The sequence below is a fragment of the Eptesicus fuscus genome, chromosome 14 (genome assembly GCF_027574615.1).
Source record: "Eptesicus fuscus isolate TK198812 chromosome 14, DD_ASM_mEF_20220401, whole genome shotgun sequence".
Taxonomy (NCBI): Eukaryota; Metazoa; Chordata; class Mammalia; order Chiroptera; family Vespertilionidae; genus Eptesicus; species Eptesicus fuscus.
Genome location: NC_072486.1, coordinates 23,788,199 through 23,809,924, shown reverse-complemented (window position 1 = coordinate 23,809,924; position 21,726 = coordinate 23,788,199). Strand labels below are relative to the sequence as shown.

The 21,726-nt window shown below is 39.5% G+C and overlaps 1 protein-coding gene across 1 annotated transcript in view; it reads right to left on the bottom strand.

Annotated features, from left to right (window-relative positions):
* COL28A1 (collagen type XXVIII alpha 1 chain) overlaps positions 1-21,726 on the bottom strand; it is a 144,916-nt gene that overhangs the window by 109,191 nt on the left and 13,999 nt on the right. The window contains exons 7-10 of the mRNA XM_054726173.1: positions 19,009-19,035; positions 14,680-14,724; positions 10,927-10,971; positions 9,843-9,896 (exon numbers count right to left, since the gene is read on the bottom strand). Of these exons, the coding sequence (XP_054582148.1) occupies positions 9,843-9,896; positions 10,927-10,971; positions 14,680-14,724; positions 19,009-19,035 (171 nt within the window). The remainder of the gene's footprint in view (positions 1-9,842; positions 9,897-10,926; positions 10,972-14,679; positions 14,725-19,008; positions 19,036-21,726) is intronic.

The window sequence follows — 21,726 nt, the reverse complement described above, 5'->3', positions numbered from 1 at the left end:
ACTCATATAAGCCTCAAAACAACTTTATGAGGCAGGTACTATTATTAACCCATTACATAGATGAGAAAACTGAGGCATGGGACAGAACAGTAACTGGCCCAAGTCACAGAGCTAACACAACAGCAGGCTGAATTTGAACCCCAGCAGTCTGGTTTTAGAGCCAGTGCTCTAACCACCATGCCAGCTGCCCCTTGGGACTTCTCAATTCTTTTCTTAAAGTATTTGAAAATCATCTCATCGAAGTCCAAATTCATGTCTTTGTTACAGGAAGAAAAACACAAAAGTTAGATAGTTTCAATCCATCCACAGTTGAAGATCCATCCTATGAAGACCAAGGATCTTGAAACACAGTATAAGCCAAGAGGAAATATGCTTTTATACATGTAATTTCAGGAACACTCTATGTTTACCTGGATCAGTGTTGTCACTGAATTAGTGGTAAATGTAATGTAAATTATAATTAGCAATACTGTGATCACACAATATAATTCTACATATAAAAACTGATTATTAACCACCTATACTAAGTTTGGAACCACCATTATTTCAAATCTCTAATTACAGTCTTTTTTTAATACCTTCTACTCGGGTAAGAGAAAAGACCACAGTTCATACACTCCACCTACTTATCCCCTCCAAAAAAGAAAAAACTACACAATAACAAAGAATTGGTGAATAATATAATTGCAACTATACTATTGGACCATATTTTAGTAACGCTTAACTTCATTTTCTTTAATACCATTAGGTCAGTGATGGGCAACCTTTTGAGCTTGGTGTGTCAAACTTCGCCAAAAAACTGAGCATAACTCGGGTAGTGTGTCACTTTGAGGAAAAAACTAACTCCAAGACTCTAGTCGCAAATGTTTCATCCTCAGGAGCAGCAAATGTTTCATCCTCGGCATGCGGCCGCGTGTCATCAGAAATGGCTACACGTGTCAGTGCTGACACGCGTGTCATAGGTTCGCCATCACTGCATTAGGTTAAACCATGTGAAATTGACAACTCAACTACGTTTAATATACAAAAATGGCAATTCATATGGTTAGGTTTAATTGGAAAGTCATACTTTATCACACAGAAATTCTAAGGCATTGTGTGTAATTTTCCCTAAAAGGAAGGAGCAGTCAACAACCCATCAGGAGAGCTTCTAAGAATCACAGGTCTGGTGGCCACTGTTTGGACTCCTCCAGAACAAAATAAGTAGCTGGAAAATATTCAAGGGTGAGCCCTCTCCATAAATCAGAGAACAAAACATCAATTTATGAGGAGATGGGTTCATATGACAGTGTAATATGCTTCTTAAAAACTTACCCTGAAGACTGGGGACAAGGGGAGACAAGCAGATTTAGTATTGTTTAAAGGGTACAAAGTTTATGTTGGGATGGTGAAAAAGTTTTGGGTTTACACAGTAGTGATGTATTTAATACCACTGAATGTATACTTACAAATTGTTAAAATTATACATATTATGTATATTGTACCTTATCCTTGGAATAAACTTAATTTTCCCTGTTGCAGTGTTACTATTGCAACTTACTTGAATTAATGAAGGACACTGATTTTATTAATTTTTAAAATTCCGACATCTGAGGACGTTGCAGTAACTGATTCTATTTCACATTAGTGCCAGCTTGACTGGGCACCTGGGATAGACTCCGCACCTTTGTGGGAACTATTGGCAGCATTTTGGTTTCTCTATCTGTCAGAGTTTTCACCTTAGCGGTCTCTGCATACACACCTGCACACACATTCCCACACAATACAGGCTGTCTGCTGAGAACCACATGCATCAGACATTTGGGGATGAAAATCCGCTACCTTGAAGCCATTGGCTGGCATCCCACATGTTCTGGCAGCCACCTCTAGTTGTCACTGTCAGTTGTCTCATGTCAAGTGAGTTAACAAGCTAATTGAGAGTCCTGGTGGGCAGATGTGCATGTAGGACAAAGCCCTTTCCACAAGAATCGCTGGATTACTGATCCTTTCCCTTTAATTATAGGGCCCAGGACAGAAATAGCACTTGGACTTTGCCATCTCTGAAGGAAAAACATTCACATAGTTTGGCAGCGTGGTTCTGATTCTTCATTAAACAGATATTTATAATTGAAATTGTAAAAGGGATTCTTCCTGTTGCATGGCTCTACACTGAGCGGTCACAGCTTGTTCAAAGTTGTTAGCCTGAACCAGAGGGCCCATTATTGTTTTTGGACAACTGGAAAGCTGACATGTTCCAGGTCCTTGCACTTAAAACACTTTACATGAAGCCAAGAATACAGTCACTCGGTTAGAAGAGCTATGGACTTAAAAAGAAAGTTTTGTTTGATTTATTATTCTGTACAGCACTAGGAATTGTTGACATCCACGTATGTTTCAACTGATTTACTTCCCATTGAGTTATAAGGGATTATAACCTGTTGCAAATCATGAGTTTTTAGTGGTTGAAAGCAACATCATGTTAGGAAATTGTTAGGTTTTTGAGTTGTGTGAGAACTGAAATAAGGAGAAGGTTTAAAATTCTTCACAGTTGTTCATATTTGTGGCATTGAACTACTTCCAAACCACAATTGAAATATTAGTTCTGTTTAGTAGGTTGACCTATAAATCTACTAAGCTAACTTTGAGTCAAATCATGTATTTAAATAATTACCAAAACAACAATATACTTTTAAAACTACTAGATCTTCATTAATTATTTTTCTCTTCTAATGAAAATATTGACATTGTGTTCTAATGAAAATATCTATATATATAAAGGGCTAATATGCAAAGTGTCCCCTTGGACACTTTGGGAGAATGGGAGTTCAATCACTCGCTATGACGTGTATTGACGTGTATTGACCACCAGGAGGTGTATTGACGTGTATTGACCTGTATTGACTATGACGTGTATTGACCATCAGGAGGTGGCACGGAACATGGAGGGTGACCAGCAGTGGCAGTGGGGCGCTGAGGGAGCGAGGGAAGGAGGAGGCGGGGAGGATGGGAAGGGGGGTGCGGGAGAGAACTGCGCGGTAGCGGCACGTGGGTGGCGAGGGAAGGAGGAGGCGTGGAGGCAGGAAGGAGGGGTGTGGAACCATGTGGTAGCAAGGGAAGGAGGAGGCGGGGAGGCAGGGAGGCAGGGAACCTGATTGGCCCTGATCGCCTGGCCAGGCCTAGGGACCCTATCTGTGCACGAATTTTGTGCACAGGGCCTGTAGTTGTTTTATAAAAAACAATCTAGGTTATATATATGAACTATAAAATAAAATTAAGTCCCAAGTTCTCATGCTACTCTGAACAGAAAGTGGAAGTATAAGTAACACATTAGATTATTTAATGCTCAGGATACTTTTGATCGTTTATGTCAACCACTGTTCCATTTGTCTTTATTCTCCAAATATTTCAGAAGAATGGCCAAAATTCCTGGCTACTGCACCCTTCTCTCTGATTCCTTCCACAATCCATTGTCATCTTCAATCTCTCTATTGAAACTGCTCTCTCAACAGTTTCTACTAACCTCAAAATTGACAAACTAATTGACTCCTTCAGCCCTTGTCTGTTTGACCTGCCTGCAGTATGCTACTGTTGACAACTCATTCCATTGAAAGCCTTTCACTCATTCAGTCAACGGATACTTATTTTTTGCTTATCTTAAATGTGTGTGAGTGTGCATATGATATTTTTTTTTAATCTCTGTGCCTCTGACCTATCACTGGATCTTCTGCTTTAGATTTTTCTTTACAAGAGTGATGGACCCGCACATATCTGTCTGATTCTCCTGTCAATGGTTCATATGACAGAAAGTTGGCAATGTTTAAAATTATTAAACAGAAAGTTGCAATGTTTAAAGGCATAACACATGGAAGCTCAAAGAAAGTTGGCAATGTTTAAAGGCATAACACATGGAAGCTCAAAGAAAACTTGATTAGCACACTGCTGGCTATCAATATTATCTGCATATGCATTCCTAGTACCTATGTTAAGGATTGATGAGTAGCCCTCGTTTTATTTATTTCATTTTTGTAGGAATCCCTTTCCACGTCCCGCGTGGTTCAGGGTTCCGGTTCAGGGTTCGAGTTCTGGAGAAGGGCCGCACACAAATGAAAGGAGACTTGAAGAAATTCAATTTGGAGAAATGGGGGACCAGGCGGTAGTCCACCTCTAGTGGGAGAACTACCAACTGCTCTGGCTCTGCCATCCCTTTTATTGAGGCTTTGTGGAAAACATCTTAGTCAAGATAAACAGAAATATACATGTAGCCCTTAGGCAGGAAATAACAAAAACTTAATGGGACAAACCAAGGTGGAAGCTGCTTCAGCTAACAATATCTCAACTAAAGGGTGAGTGGTTAGAGCAATTAAGGTTGTTGACCAGCCTTCCTGGCTTCCTGTCAACATCTCTCTTTTAGTGAAACTGATTTGTTTCCAGCACATTTTTTAGATGCAAACTTTTTCAAATATATTTTTTAATTTAATTTATTTTCCCCATCACCGTTTATTCCCTCTATGCCCTCTTCCACTTCCCCACTTCCCCAAACAATCACCACACTATTGTCCATGAGTTCTCTCTCTCTCTCTCTCTCTCTCTCTCTCTCTCTCTTTCTTCTTTTTGATCAATCCCTCCAGCACCCCCAACAATACCCACCCCAAACACACACACACCAGAACTGTCTGCCTGCTCTCTATCTGAGTAACCCAGTCAGAGAAAGACAAGTACCATATGATTTCACTCATATTTGGAATTTAATGAGCACACTGAACTACCAAGCAAAATAGCCTTCTTTTTTACAATGACCTCTTTTCATAGAGTATTTTAAAGGAAACAGGATGTTGTATAGGGATGTTTACTAGGCTCACAGTTTTAATTTTAGAATCTGTATATTTAGCTATTACTTAACTTCATGAAAATACCAGATACTTGAAACATATCTACTATGCTTGGGAACCTCAAAATATGGGATGAAAACAATGGAAGCTGGGCAGAGTTGGATAAGGATGAGTGGGGTGTCTAAAAATCATGGTGTGTTCTGGGTGCCTAATTTGCCCTCATCACTCCTCTTGAAACATAGGTTCTGTTTTTTCATTAATACTAGGCCCTTTGTTCATTTTTGATGGATGATGGATGTTTGATTCACTGGAGATTCTTTACCCTGACCATATCCAATTTATTCAATTGGACCAGACTGGCAACATCTCTTTATGGGTTTTCTTAACATCTCAGAAGTGAAGCTGAACGCAAGGTAAGACCAAGTTTCATACATGAAAAGACTGAGTTGCTTATGTTGAATATAGCACAAGAGGAAAACACTTAGGGGAAAGAAAACCCTGCAGGAAATATAGGAACATCCAAGAGTAAGACAATGGAAGAGGTTAGAAGAAGGGACGCGATTCATCTATTGAGATAAATTAATATATAATATATCACCATATTTTTAATTATTTGGGCATTAAATTTAGTACTTTGCCTTGGGAAAATACACCAGGACTATTTCCTAGTGTCCTTTGTCCTTAGCACTGAAGCACTGGCACTAGGAGATTCAACACGTCACAACCTGTGTCCTGGTCAAGCCACAGTGAGCTATCTCTCCTTCAGGGGCACAGAGAAGGTCTTGGAAAGAGCAAATTTGCATGAGACTTGAGAAAAAAAATACTCTTCAGAATTACCTCAGAAAAACACCAAGAAATGGCAAAAATTACCTAATGTGGGCTTGCACACCCAGCATGCTCTTTTTACTTGTTCGAAACTAATGTTGGTAATTTGTTCTCTGTGATTTGAAAGGCCTGCCAGTCTGAGCCATTCTTTCCAGTTATTAGAGGGCCCATTCCACGGCTGGATGTGATTGCAACCCGAACCACCACTGCAGCCCTTGGAAGCAGGCACTCAGCTTGGACTGAGAAAGAGCCCGGTGCTCGTTCCTGAGCTACACTCTCAGTCCCGTCCTAGGATAAGTCTTCTCGGCATTCATAAGGAGAATATCTCATCCGTCTCTAGATGGATGGGATGTTCTCCTTATGAATGCCACTGCGTGACCCTCATGTATGGGAACCACGCTGAGGTGCCCTTAGAGCCAAGGTTTCATTGTGAGGAACAGCAATGTTTTGTTGCTAAGGAAACAAGGGTATTCATGGCAACATAGGAGCTATGTTACATGTGGAAAATATTAATGACAGAAATGGTTTGTGAAACAAGGCCAGAATCACTTTTTTTTTTTAAATTATTTATCACACGCTATTTTTTCCCCCCTTTTGTTCTTTGGCCACCTTGACTGCAAACCCTTTGATGAAGAAAATCCAACCACAAGAGCAGTAGAACAGGATTGTAGTTCCTGAGAGAACCCATTCATAAATTTAAAGACACAGGCAGGCCCCATCTAGAAACTCTCAGGGAATATTCATAAATGTTACAAATCTGAAGGTATTTATTTTAAGGTCTTGTAAAAAACCAAGTATTTGAAAGAGCACATTGCTAGGGTTTTTTGCCCCACACACAATTCTCTTCCTTCTTTTCCTGCATTTCCAGATAAATATTATAACCAGGTAGGAAGGTGCCCCTTAACAGACTGTTGTTTCCAGCCAGAGCACATTAGAACTGGACACACATGCAACTTCCATACTGTCCAAAAGAAATGCATTGGCCTCAGGTTGACTATTCCGGAAATTGAGTGATTTTCCTTGGGGGATAAATAGAATATGGTGGTTAAGAGCAGACTGGCTGGGTTTGAATCCTACCTCTGTCCCTTACTCACTGTGTAGACTTGGACCCGCTGCATAAACTCTCTGTGCCTAAACTCTCTTGCCTCAAAAGGTGGTATTATGTTAAATGAGAATTTAGAACTATATCTGTACATAGAAAATAATCAGTAAATAAGTGTTATCTATTATTATAGAAGTTCTCAAATAAATAATCCTCTCTTTGCCCATTAGAAAATACAGAATTACTGGATTTTAGGAGCTTTTTTTTTTTTATTTTTTTTTCACAAATTGCAATAGCAATTGCTTAACATTTTGTAATAAAATGGTAATGGATGAAATGTAAAACATAACTATTGAGGATAAAATAATTAATTAAGTCTGTAAGATTTAGAAGTACATTCTGGGATGGGAAATTAAACTATTTCCTGAAACCTGACTTTTAATATAATGCACTCATACATGTATAAAATTTAAAAAAAAATGATCAATGTGACATGCATCTCTGGTTGACAGATCCAAAGAGAAGTGGAAATTAGTAATAACATCAAGAGACCACTACATTTGTGACCAGAAATATAGCTAGAAGGAAAAATATAGCTCATTTTCACTTTACTTCCTACCAGCAACTTTGAACATGCTCTAGAAATTGATATCTTTTCAAGTGACAATGAACTGTTTGTGTTCACCTGGCAGTGAAATTTGTGAATAACATCAAAGTGGTAATTTTATGTTATACTAGAGGCCCAGTGCACGAATTCATGCACAGGTGGGATCCGGCTGGCCTGCCCCAATCAGGGCCGATCGGGCGGGGCCGATCGGGCTGGCTTTGGGGGAGGGATCTCGGGTGGTTGGCCAGCCGGCTCCACCCACTGGTCGAATTCCCAGTTGAACTCCCAATCAAGGGGACAATTTGGGTATTAGCCTTTTATAATATAGGATATCTTTTACCACAATTTTAAAAAAATGTTTAAGAGACACCCTTGGAAAATTGATAAAGTCCTCAAATACTTTTGAAACAACACTCCTTGTATAACGTTGTTGTGAAAGTCAAGCATGAAATGTTTTCATGTCAGAAGTTTACAAGTTCTCCCAAACACTTGATTCTTTACTTATTTACTAGAGGCCCGGTGCATGAAAATTCATGCACTGGAGGGGGTGTCCCTCAACCTGGCCTGCCCCCTCTCACAGTCTGGGAGCCCTCAGGGGCAGGAGGCAACCCAGCGATCAGGGGAAGGTGATGCCTCATCACACCTCTGCTGCTGCCACTGCCAGCAGTGCAAGACTTGGCCGGCCCTGGTTACCTGAGCCTTGGTCGGCACTGGGTGGCTGGGCAGCCGACATCCGAGGCTTGTCTGCACCTCAGGCCAGCCCTGGGCGGCTGGGGTGCTGAGGGGACTGGGGGACTCTGGAGGCCAGCATATGCTAGCAAGGCCACCTCAGCAGGGCTGAGGGGCTGGGCGCAGCCATTTTGTGGCTGTGGGTGCCACCATCTTTGAGGGCAGGGCAGTCAATTAGCATATTCCCTCCTTATTGGCTGTGGGCGCCGCCATCTTTGCAATGGTGTGAGGGTCAATTAGCATATTCCCTTTTATTATATAGGATTCTTTCAAAGAATTAATGCATGGTTGGAATGAAAAGCTAAAGTTTGTGAAATGAATTTATTTAAAAAGGAAAACCTAAGTAGTAATTGTAGGAGACACAACGAGACGTGATCAAATGGGCACCTTTTTATGGATTGCCACCAACCATCTCCCAAAGCCTCATGCCTGCTCCCACCCTACTACTTCCTCCGGTGCTCCCCAACAGCTGATGACTGGGCTCTGCCTCTGCCTCAGGCCAGCCATGTGATCTCCAGACTTTGCTTCCCATTTTCAAAAATGAAATATTCCTTGTGGCTCAAAAATTCTATAATTCTATTACTGTTGCAAATTCCAACCCCGACCCCTGCTTTTAAGCCTCTCACAAGCATGTGAAAATTATCATCTTAGGTAAACAAAGAATCCTAGAAATAAGCATGAACTGTCAAAATATTTTTTTTTCTTGCTGCAGATTTTACCTACAGCCAAAGCAATTTTATAAAAACCTTCTACTCAGTATTCCAAGGAGCTATTTCTTTCCCCCAGAGAGAATTAATCATAGGCAAGGACTGGAGAAGACACTTTCTCTAGATGAAGTTTGAACACGCTCCTGCTGAGAAGCCCATTCTATTTTAATTTGCCAATTAAAAGTGGCCTGGGGAATCACACACTGCCATTATCTCATTAAATCACTATACTTGTCACTCCCTTTCCTCTGAAAAAAGAACACTCAAGTAGTTCAACTACTCCCCACAACTTAAATTTAATAGTACTTTTAAAATATTGGCTTTATCTAGGGTCTGTTGGGGAGAGCACCTTCGCTGTTATTACCGCCATAAATTCCATGGATCTCCAGTCACTAACTCAATTCCATTTATTGGGTACTTAGTATAGCCGTGAAATTTACTAAGCATTGGGAAGAATTAAAAAGGAACTAAAAGGCTTGCTTTCAGCAAATCAATGGCCACTCTCATTGGAAAACAGAGCCTTTAAAGAGTCTCTTAAAGATCCTTCTTATAGCATCTTTTGGTTCTATTTGGCTCTTATTCAACCCTCCCCTACCTATCTTGCCTGGTTTTCTGTGGAATGACATTACAAGCATGGTACTGTTTAAAACACACACACACACACACACACACACACACACACACACACACACACACACACAAAGCTTGATTTCTTTTGGTATAACAGCTATAAATTCTCTTCTCTTACAAACTGTATATTGAGTTGGCATTACATGTGGGAAATAGTCATTTGAGTTGAGTTACTTATTACTACTTACCAGTTTCTAGTGAGCCATATAATAACTAAATGGCAGAAGTATAAAAGGAAACACTGCAAAGATTCTGATAATGGCTTATATTTACTAATGCTCCTTTGAATAATATAATAATAAATTGTAAAACTATCTCAATGACTTCCTACGTGTACTTGAACATGATTCTGTGTATATGCCTGCAAGTTATTTTGTATTTCCAAAGATACTTCCCCAAAGAGTCCATTGACTTCTGCCTAATAAAAATATGCATTACCATAGCTCACTAGGAGAAAGACACTCTGCCTGTCTTTAACCAAGGATTAGGATTACCTTATTGCCTTGAAATCCTTTCGGGCCCGGGTCCCCTGGAGGTCCACTAATGCCCTGCTCCAAGATGAAAACCAAGAATTAGTGATGTGTACAAAAGGCCCATCAGGAATGAATCATTCGTTCAGGTCCCTAGAGATCCCAGAGTTAGAATTCAGACTATAACTTGGTTAAATTGTAATTACATGGGACTGAGAAATGGAATGAGGTGAAATTCTTCATGTCAAATAAGTATCTTCTAAAATAGTACTTAAGCTGAGAGCAAACATTTATTAATGAGAGGTTGGTTTTCTAAACCTGTGTTTTCAACCTTATCCCTGACCTGGACCTCTTTTTTGAAAGATTTTAAATAAACAACTTTTAAAAAATATATCTAAGGCATATATAACTGAAAGTTGCAACTTCCAATGACCCTGTGATAGCTAGAGTGACTATCCTACCCTGACACAATTCCAGGCCAAAACAAAGGAGTTGATGGTTAACTAGATATTGTCTAGAAAATTTTGGGTAAAAGTATAATTCTCAACAGGCTTTTTGAAATACTGAAATTAACTCTTCACATACATATCCTCCCCCGCATTAGAAAAAATCATCCATATTATTTTTTGAAATCTAAAAGATATGTCTAACCTAAATAAATGCCTTAAAGAATCATTGCATGTTATTGAACATCAACTACTTAGTGGCAAAACAATACAAATACTTAATTTAGAGAAAATGCATAGCTCCTCCAACTACATTATAGTAGCACTACAAAAAACAACAGCACACCAGTTACACTTTATTTTTAACTACTTTGATTTTATCCGTCTTCCTAGAAGCTAATTTCTAAACTTTTATCCCTTCAACTACTCACTAAATAGACTCCCCTGCTGGTGCCTGAATTGGTTAATACAACTTTAACATAGTGGTTTCCAAAACTTGGTTGCACATTGAAATCGCTTGGGGATCTTTAAAAATATTGATGCCTAGCTCCAATCCCAGCCATTCTGATTGAATTGGTAGAGGGTGCAAGTGAGCAAAGGGATTTTTAAAAGCTCCCTAAGTGATTCTAGTCTAGACTTAGATTTGGTAGTAGCCTCCTTACCTGAAGTCCTCTGGGTCCTTTTGATCCATATGGCCCAGGGGATCCCTGTGGAATAAAATTGATGGTAAGTCACTCTAAATATCCATCTTCAAAGGGCAATGATTTTAGGTGGAAGAGAAGGGAATATGTTCTCTGTAAGGGCCAGTCTTCCCTGGTTATCCAAACAGTAAAGCCATCCTATTCATTATTAACAAAATGATCCTAATTAACAAGTCAAATGGAGGTTACATTGTCCTTTAGCAAACAAACTCCATGAAGACATAATTTTAGATGTAAGTTCTTGGCCTATATATTGACATTTTTATCAAAGTAAATGATTTCTTAAGATTCTTTAGAAAGCAGGAAGCTTGGTAGAATATTGTTTTTTTCTAACAAGATAATGTCAGTTAAATTAATTTAGTGAGTTTCTCCAATGTCTAGATCACTCTTTTGCCCATCTTCAAGACATAAACCTTGGCAGAACACTGTTTATACTCAACAGTCTTCTAACAGAAAATATTTCAGTATGTTCCATAACTAGGAAACCCCTTAAAGGTTTATTTTTATTAGAGCAAAATATAGTCTAGTCTCTTCTTTCTCAGATTTCCACTTTTTTCGACTTTTGTTGTTTATGTGTGTCTTCACACTATTAACATATTTTCATCCAATTTTCTTAGATTTTTCTTCAAATAATTTGATAAGAGTCTATATACAATTTTGTATCTTATTTATTTGGCCTTCTGTATCAAAAGTATTTATTATCTCATTAATAACTCTTAGTAGAGTGAATAATATTCAAGAATATAAATCAGCCCTAGCCGCTTTGGCTCAGTGGATAAAGCATCAGCCTGCAGACTGGAGAATCCTGGGTTTGATTTCAGTCAAGGGCACATCCCAGGTTGCTGGCTCTATCCTCAGGAGGGGTCATGCAGGAGGCAGTTGATCAGTGATTCTCTCTCATCATTGATGTTTCTCTCTCCCTCTCCCTTCCTCTCTGAAATCGATAAAAATATATTTTTAAAAAAGAATATAAATCAATCATGATTTTACTTAGTCATTTCCCTAGTTTGGACATTTAAATTCATTTTGATGATTACTATTTAAATAATGCTATAATGAACATCTTTGTATATACATATTGTCCAACTTCTGACTCATTCCTAAGGATAATTTCCTAGAAAGGATGCCTGATGCAGAGACAGACAATAAGCACATTTACAATTCTCTCTCACTCTCTTTTACCTCTCACACTTTTTATGGGGAAAAAACATGAAACTTTTCTCCATAAAGTTTGTTCAGGTTTCCATTCTCACTACCTGAGTAGAGAAAGCATATCTTCATCTTATAGAATCCCCATCAACTCTGAGTATATATTACTTTAGTGTTTGCTAATTTGATAGGTGAAATAATATTTTAAGTTTACTTATCTGATTGCAATGCATTGGATAATTTTTCTTTTTTTAAATATATTTTATTGTTTTTTTACAGAGAGGAATGGAGAGGGAGAGGGATAGAGAGTTAGAAACATCAATGAGAGAGAAACATCGATTCGGCTGCCTCCTGCACACCCCCCACTGGGGATGTGCCCGCAACCAAGGTACATGCCCTTGACCGGAATCGAACCTGGGACCCTTCAGTCTGCAGGCCAACGCTCTATCCACTGAGCCAAACCGGTCAGGGCGGATAATTTTTCATTTATTAGCCATTTTTATTTTCTCTTTTTGGTTTTCTGATTCTTTGTATATTTTACTTATGAATTATGTGAATTCTTCATATTAGGGGCACTATATTCCATTGACATCTAGACATGCATTTTTCAAATTTTCACATCTCTGACATTGGGATACATCTTACAATCAATTGCATCTTTATAATTGGAAATATTTTTTTCTTTCTTTTTGGCACAAAATATAATAGGGCATTTAACAATCTTTGGCATCTTAGTAAATGAAATATGATATTAACTCTTTATCAGTCATTTTTATTTCAAATAGTTTTCCCAGTTAATATTTAACTTTCATTTTTGTTTTCTTCTATATGTGTCCTTTATTCTGTATTTCTGAGTCCAGGTCCACCTCCCATTTTTAGTTATAATCCAGGAAGAATTCACTCATTATTATACTTTCCATTTTGCCCAGAGATAATTACCAAGCCTACATTTTTCGGATCCACCTGACCTTTCACGCTCCAGCAGTTTCAAAAGCTTTCAGGAAGTCTCAAGCTATTTAAAGTGTTTTGTTACATGTGCCACTGCCATTATCCAATCATTTCCTTTTCACCTTCTGCCTCATTCTCTCTCCTTGACTTTCTGCCATAATTAAAATATATATATTGAATTTGGTATCTTAACGGCATGTTCTTAATAGTTCTTAACTGCAATGAAAACTACTTTACTGTGTGCTTTTCTGACCCTTTATTATTATACTAGAGGCCCAGTGCATGAAATTCGTGCACTCGAGGCGGCGGGGGAGGGGGGGGGGAGTCCCACAGCCCAACCTGCACCCTCTCATAGTCCAGGAGCTCTCAGGGATGTCTGACTGATGGCTTAGGCCTGCTCCCCACAGGAAGTGGGACTAAGGCAGCACTCAGACATCCTTAGCACAGCCGCGGAGGCAGGAGAGGCTCCCACCACTGCTGTGCTCGCCAGCTGTCAGCCCTGCTTCTGGCTGAATGGTGCTCCCCCTGTGGGAGTGCACTGACCACCAGGGGGCAGCTCCTGTATTGAGGTCAGTGTGCATAGTGGTCAGTGTGCATCATAGCGACTGGTTGTTCCACCATTTGGTCAATTTGCATATTAGCCTTTTAGTATATGATTTCAAATGCACTCTCTATGAATTTCTGGCCCATTAAGGAACTCTTTAACATATTTAGTATTGTCTCCAACTTAAATACTTTATTCATATTTATCTTTTAATGAAAGGTAAATATCTATTCAACTGTCCATGGTTTGCTGTATTTTCAAATTTCAAACCCCTATCTTTGTCTGCTTCTGCTTCATTATTTATAACTATTTTATTAACTTATTTCATAGAGTTCTTCACTCTGCTTTGGAAAGTGCTTGTTCTCAGTGTTTACATCTGGAAAACAGTTCTACTTGTTCCCAATTGGAGCTTGAATTGACTATTTGCTGGTTAAATTACTCTTTCCACTATAACACTCAGTAGGCCTGGCCTCAAAGGTTAGGGTACCACAAAGCAAGACTTAATGGTCCATAAAAAAGGCATTTTGGGGGCACTATTCATTAAAGTTAATAAGGCTTTATTTTCTGCTTCAGACTGATCTGAAAATTGAGCCAATGACTCTCCAACTCCAGAAGTGAGATTGACATAATGTATCCCAGAAATTTACTTTTATAATTTTTTAATTGTTCAATTGTGGGGTTTTTTTAAATAAGTATAGTCAGTATACAATCTTAGATTGGTTATATTAGTTTCAGGTGTAACACCCTAAAAAAGAAATAAAATAAAATAAGAAGACATTTGTAGTCATTTAGTGAGTCAACATTTTTTTACCTTACAATGTGATCACTCCATTAATTCTAGTAATTATCTGTCACCGTGTAAACTCATCACAATACTGTTGACTATCTTCCCCTTTTCCTTTATACCCATCCCCCACTCTCTCCCTTCTGGTAACCATCCCTTTGGTCTCTGTTCAAACAAAACAAAACAAACAAATAAACAAAAACAGACTCATAGAAACAGGAATTCCCTCCTAAGGAAACTTAGCCCCAAAGGATCACAGCTGTTAGAATTTTATAAACATGTTCCTTACTTTGTCACCTTTTATTCCTGGTTTACCACATTCTCCACGTACACCCTAAAAAAGAAATAAAATAAAATAAGAAGACATTTGTAGTCATTCAGTGTTATGATTTTCTCTTAAGGAATCCCAGCAGAATCTTATGACATACTAGTAAGCACTCTGATGGATTATACCCAGTTTTATCCTCAATCCTGTAGGTAGTTTGGGCATTGAACTCTGAAAAATTTTATCCATGAGTCATCTTTAACTTGACAAAATCAAATCAGTGGTACCACCTAATGGGGCTGAACATTTTTGAGAGATGGATGAGTTAAAAGGAAAGAAGCTAAGGTTTACTGAGCATCTACCATATATTATATGCCCTTTGCATGTGTGATTTAACTGAATCCACAGTACAGGCCAATGAGATCAGTTTTAGAAATCTTATTTTATAGATGAGGAAACTTAAGCTCAGTGAGATAACTTCTCTCCATCATAGAGCTAGAAAGAAGAATCAGGTCGGAACCCAGGTCTGCCCAGACTCAGGGCCATGTTGTTTCCACAACACCATGCTCCGGCCCCAGTACCAACTTTGATCGAGTAATAGCTTTTGGCTAGAGAGTGTGAGGAAAGAGTCCTGAGACCATGTCATGAGTTGGTAGGAAAAGAAGCCATGATGGATGAGCAAGGTCTGCTGTGTGAGCGAGAGAGTGGTGCATGTATTTTCCATTGTCATTCTCCACTGTCCTGCCTTTCCTAGAATATTAATGAAAAAATTAACATATAAATTATGTTTTATAGTTTATTATTAATGTTATTTTAGAAATTAGCTTTAGTTGATCTGACACCAAAGGTCTTAGGTAGATATTATTAGCCCAATTTTACAGTATGAAATTTTGTGATTCAAAAAGGTTAAGTAACTTGCTCAGGGCTTCTTAGACTTTTAATAATTGAACCAAAATGCAAAAGAGTCTATTGGGATAACAACTAAAGTTAGAATTTCAAAGAGCTTTCATATATATATATATATATATATATATATATATATATATATATATTCTGAGCCTCAGATCAATTCATATTTTTGAGATAAGGCAACTCAGTGGAGATGCACTTAAATGCAAATGCTAGCCCATGACTCCTAGTCCAGTGCCCGCACTACTAGTTTCTGCTCTGCTGCTGCTTTGTCTCTATGTGCTGCTCTAAGTGTGCTACTCAAAGTGCCACTGCACAATGACATAAGGAACTTGCACTAACATGGACTTCAGTGCCCTGCTTCCTTCATCAGGGTAGTCTTGCTATGAAAAATACATGTTAGCTGAACTAAACAGTGTACTTAGTGATCTATTGGATTCATATTCTGGTGCAAACTTCATCTTTTCACAAAATAGCCACAAACAGTTCACAGATTGACAGCCAGCCTGCCCACCACAGCGGCTGCTCCAAGAAGGGAAATCGCAGTTGTAACCACCAGCTATGGATGCACAGTATGTGCCAAAGCCTTTATATTGTTGTTAATCCCCACACCAGCCTTGCCAGGGAGATATGTCTCCATTCACAGATAAGGAAAATGAGGCTCTGTGAGATTAAGGAACTTCTCCATGACCACAAGCTGAGTCCGCTCGACTCTCAGGTCCATGTTCTCCATTAGCCACCCAACGCGGAACAAAGCTCACTGCCATGGTCCGTGGGTTCCTTCCCACTGACTCCACACTTCTGCCTAGGGTGCTGCGTGGGGTAGTGCTGGCATTGGAGTAGGAAAGAGGGAGGCATGATTCTTAGGTCCAGCTATGCCTCTGCTCAAAAGCAATCTATTCTCTCTCTATATCGTGTGAGTCAAACTGACCCAGGAAAAACTGAGCTCTCTCTTAGGACAAGTCGAACATTTACTTCTGAATGCACATGGAAAATCATTCTTAAAGAATCTATTGGAAAGCAATTAATTTAATAATGTTGGATGGGAATAAAATGAGTCAACCACCAAAATATCAAACAGAAAAGGACCAAAGTATTTTGGCCAGAATTCACATTCCATTAGTCCAGACAGATTTGTTCGCTATAGGGTCCTGGGGAACAGCGTTTGTTGTGGGGAGAGGGGTGCAGATTTCCATCAATTAAAATATTGTACTCATGTTATTTGCCTCTGCAAAGGCGTTTTCTTTTTTGGTGGACTCATTAGTCCCTGTGGAATGGCCACAGTGACACAGTTCCAGAGAGAAAGTGCTTCAGAAAGCTGCGAACAGATTAGCTCTGTTCCCAGCCTCTGGCTTCTGATGCCGCTGCTCCTGCTGAAATTCTGGTTTGAATGTCGATGGGTCAGGGTCACTGTGCTCTGACAGCTTGTATTTTCCAAATGCGAACTCCTCCAGTGAATCTATAATTCCCCAGAAGTTTAAATGAATATTTTCCTACATAATATACATAATTTTCCTGGTGTTCATAGTTAGCTCATTGTATAAATCGCAATTTTTCACAACTACATACGGACAATTTTGTAATCATGGAACTTTTTAAACTTTCCCACATTATAATTTATTTTCTGTCTCTTCCTGATAGCACCTTACATTTACAGACCAGCAAAAAGTGAACACTTTATTATCATCCACTATTTCACTTGAGTCTCTGAAAATTAGGGAGGCCTGGATTAGTCCAGTTCTATGTGGATGATGAAATAGATCACTCCAAGAGGTTGAGTTCCCAGGTTCTTATGACTAAGGGCAGAATCGCGACATTTCTTACACGTTTTGTCTTTTAGGCCTAACGTTTCCAGTCCTTGGGGATATATTTACTTTCCTATATGAAGGTTTACCCCTAATATTTGCAGAGCTCAGGGATGAGGACAAGCAGAGGCCCACATACCATGTATCTAAATACTAGTTGGAAGTTATAAATCAAGCTAATAAACTAGTCATGTTCTAGCTTCCTTTCTTGACAAATAGGCCTTCAAAAGACATTTTAAATCATAGAATTTTGGGATTCCTCAAGAGGTCCATGCAGGAGTTCAGCCCCACCTAGAGCCCAGCCCCACTTCACTTCCCACGTCCAGTTCCTTCCACAGAAAAAGATGCTGTAAGTGTGTGTACACGAAGGCGCCCACACAGCACAAAGCTGCCTCCAAGGCTCCCTCCTATTCTAGCAAACAGCTCCGACCACTTTGCAAGGACTTTTGGGGTCTTGGTTACCAAAGCATGACCTAGGCCAAGGGGGCAAAGGCCTCTTGCCCTGCAAATCATGGCTCTGAGGGTTGGGGTTGGGGCACAGGAGACCCAGAGCAGGGCCTCTAAAGTGCAGGCCGCTTGCCCAGATCTGAGGGTTGTACCACCTGTCGGATGGAATGGATGGTAAGGATGTGTTCAGATTTCAGACAGAAGATCTGATAATATTTATTAATGAACCATTGAATACTCTCAAAGGTTCCTGAGCCCCAGTCAAACTTGCTTATTTCCTTTGAATCAGTCTGTTAATTTCTTTTGAACTAGTTTGATCAGTTCCCTAACCTGTAATTTGCAAATAATCTACCAACCCATTCCTTTTGTGTGTTTGTTTGTCAAATTTACTCCCTGCTACAGTCTCTACCCAGATGCCTAACCGAAGTCAGTGGTTCTTCACTGCTTAACAAACATAAATCATCTTTTCCCTATAAGAGGGCTGAGTGCCTAGGTTTTATAGGAAGTTAAGCAGCAAAGGAACAAACGAATTGCAGTATTTCTGCCTCAGTTTGTACATGGAAACTTTTCATCTGGATACCTGTGCTGCATGGCTGTTAAATTGGGGTTCTCTGTTCATGTCTGCAGAGCTCAGAGAGACTACATACTAATCTCAGGGCACCTCCCACCCCTTACAATACACACCCAGATCTTAAATTATATTATTACTAGAGGCCTGGTGCACAAAATTCGTGCACTCAGGGGTGGGGGGTCCTCAGCCCGGCCTGCGCCCTCTCATAGTCTGGGAACCCTTGGGGGATGTCTGACTGACAATGCGGGGAGCGGGCCTAAGCCAGCGGTCGGATATCCTTAGCGCTGCCACAGAGGCAGGAGAGGTTCCCGCCACCACCGCTGCACTCACCAGCCTTAAGCCCAGCTTCTGGCTGAGCCACCAGGGGGCAGCTCCTGCGTTGAGCATCTGCCCCTGGTGGTCAGTGTGCATCATAGCGACTGGTCATTCCACTGCTCAGTCGATTTGCACATTAGCCTTTTATTATATAGGATTTTGTGTCAACATAATTAAGACTGTATTTGTGTGTTAGGAAATCCCGACTTACAAAAATAAAGGACAGGAAGTTTTTTTCAGTACATCAATGCAGTGACATTTCTGTTTTGTTTCTGGAATCTGGTCTGTTTGCTGTTACAAACTTACCTTCTCACCCTTGTACCCAGGAATTCCCTAATTTAAAAAGAAAAGAAAAGGTGAAATATGATATTAGAAGGCATAGTTAGAGGAAGTACTTTATGTTTTTCATTTATAACATACAACAAAACACCTCTGTAAAGTCTTGGAAAATAAGACCATAGAGATCTAGGCTATTTCACTTTGTACTTAGGGACTGTGCTTTTACTAGTGAGAAGAAGAGAAACTAGTCTTCCATGTATTACATTGACTCTCAGTTCCAGGTCTTTTTTCAAACCCAAATTCTTACCCTTTGGCCTGAAGCTGAAGAAGAAACTAGACACTGAAACTCATTGTACAAGTGAAGACCTGCAATGGTCCTTTCAAATTGTTACATTGACTTTTAAACAAAACTCTGAGCACTCACAACTAAGAATGTTTCTCAGGGACTGGTAGAGAAATTGGCTTTGAGAATGAGCTGGAATAATGAATGTCCTTTAAAATGTGCATAAATGTTTATATTCTTTATGGTCCCTCTTTCACATTCAGTCTAGAATATAAACATCAAGGAAATGAATGGTTCCTTTTTCTACCCTAATGAGACAGTGAGCTTTGATTTACTAAATTTTATCTCATGCTAAATAAGGGGCCACAGCTTTGCTCCTTTGCTCCTCTTGGGAACCCTGCACAGCCCTCTCCTCTGTAAGTAATACAATAGTGAATAACAAAGGGACTGGAAGTTACCAACTTTACGCAATGGCAAGTCTTTTTCATATAGGATGTCATGTCTTCATACAACTGTAGTTTTCAAGTGTGAAAATGGAATTGTAAGAGATTTTAAGTGGGCTGTAGAAACTAGTGGAATGGAAAACTATTCTTGCAGTTACATGTAAGTCCGCCTACAAAATTTTGTTCTATGTGTGACTTTGTCACAAAAGTAAAAAGGAATACTTTAAGGAGGAAAGAACACTTCTCGGTCAAATAAGTGGTCACTAAGAGATAGAAAATCAAAGCAGAACTAATCCAAAATATTGTTGCTGCAATTTAATTCATTTTTGGAAATATTAATTCACATAAATGGCTTAATTTTTAGGATGGTGCTTAAAATGAAGGCTCATGTATAAACAGTTAAATTAGGGTCTTTATTAAAACAATTTGTGTTAGCAGTGCTAAAAAAGCTAGACTTCTAATCTTAGGGAACGTGGGGTGCTTTCCACCCCTTACAACACACAACCATATTTCAAATTCTGTCATTACTTTATGTTAAAAGAATTAAGACTCTATTTTAGAAGAAGCCAATATAATTTTTTTTTCTTTCTTGAAATCTCTGGTTCATTTATTATTTTGTTACTAAAAGTTTTCTTCCTTCCTTACTTTCTTTCATGGCATTTTTTTTTTTTTAATTTCAGAGATGAAGGGAGAGGGAAAGGTGGATAGAAATACTGCTTGCCCTTGCAGGGCTGAGAGGACTGGGGGACTCCGGCTGGATGAGGCAGGGCTGAGGGGACTGCATGCCCCCTACTGGGATCAAGCCCACAACCTGGGCAAGTGCCCTGACCTGGAATCAAACCCTAACCTCCTGGTTCATAGGTAGATGCTCAACCACTGAGCCACGCTGTCCAAGCTTTTCATGACATCTTAATTAGTAGTTTTAAAATATCCAAAACTGCACTTGTGGGTCTCTGCCAAAATTGTTTCTGACTTTCCTATTTCTATTAATGGTATCATCATATTTCAAATCACACAGTATCAAAATTTTATAATCATCTTTTCTTTCTACTCCCCCCTTACATTCCTTTAGTCCAACCAGTTAAAATCATCCAACAGCCTCCACTGCACTATTTTAAATCCACTCTCCTGACCAGGCCAAGAAGGCGCTGTGTGATCTAGCCTCTGCCTGTCTCTGTAGCCTCGCCTCCCACCCTCTTCATCAAGTCTGGCTTCTTTCCATTTCCTGCGTTGGCCAAGATTGTTCCCACCTCAGAGCCTTTGTCTCTGTTGCTCTTTCTGCCTAGAACATCCTCATGACCTTGTTTCATATTCCCATAGCACTTCTCACTGACTGAAATTCTTTTTCATTTGTTTGCCTATTTATTGCCTCCCCCTGCTAGAATACTTTATGCAGCAGGGACTATCTGTCTTGCTCACTCCTGTATCTCCAGCACCTAAAAGAGGGCCCAACGTATAGAAGGTGCTCAATAAATATTTGTTTAATCACCACATCCTATCATTTCTTTCCTTTCCTGGTTCTCACAATGTCCTCTTCCTTTCTACTTTGTCATCACTGTAGCCCAGTTCTGTGCAATAGAATGTGAGCTCCAAATGGGAGCCCCATGTGTCATTTTAAGTTTAGTGATAGCCACATAAAAAAAAAATGAACAGGTGAAATTAATTTTTAATAATATATTTTATTTATCCCAATAGGTCCAAAACACTGTCATTTCAGCATGTAGTCATATAAAGAATATCAATGAGATAATTTACATCTATTTTGGGGATACCAAGTCATCCAAACTTGGTGTGTATTTTATTTCTAAAGCACACCACAATTCGGGCTGGCCATGTTTCAGCTGCTCAGTAAGCACAGGTGGCTGGTGGCTTTCATATCCTCCAGAGCAGCTCTAGCCAGTTCCCTGTTATTTCTCATACTAGAGGTCTGGCACACAAAATTTGTGCATGGGGAGCGGGGGATGTCCCTCAGCTCAGCCTGCACCCTCTCCAATCTGGGATCCCTCTCACAATCCGGGA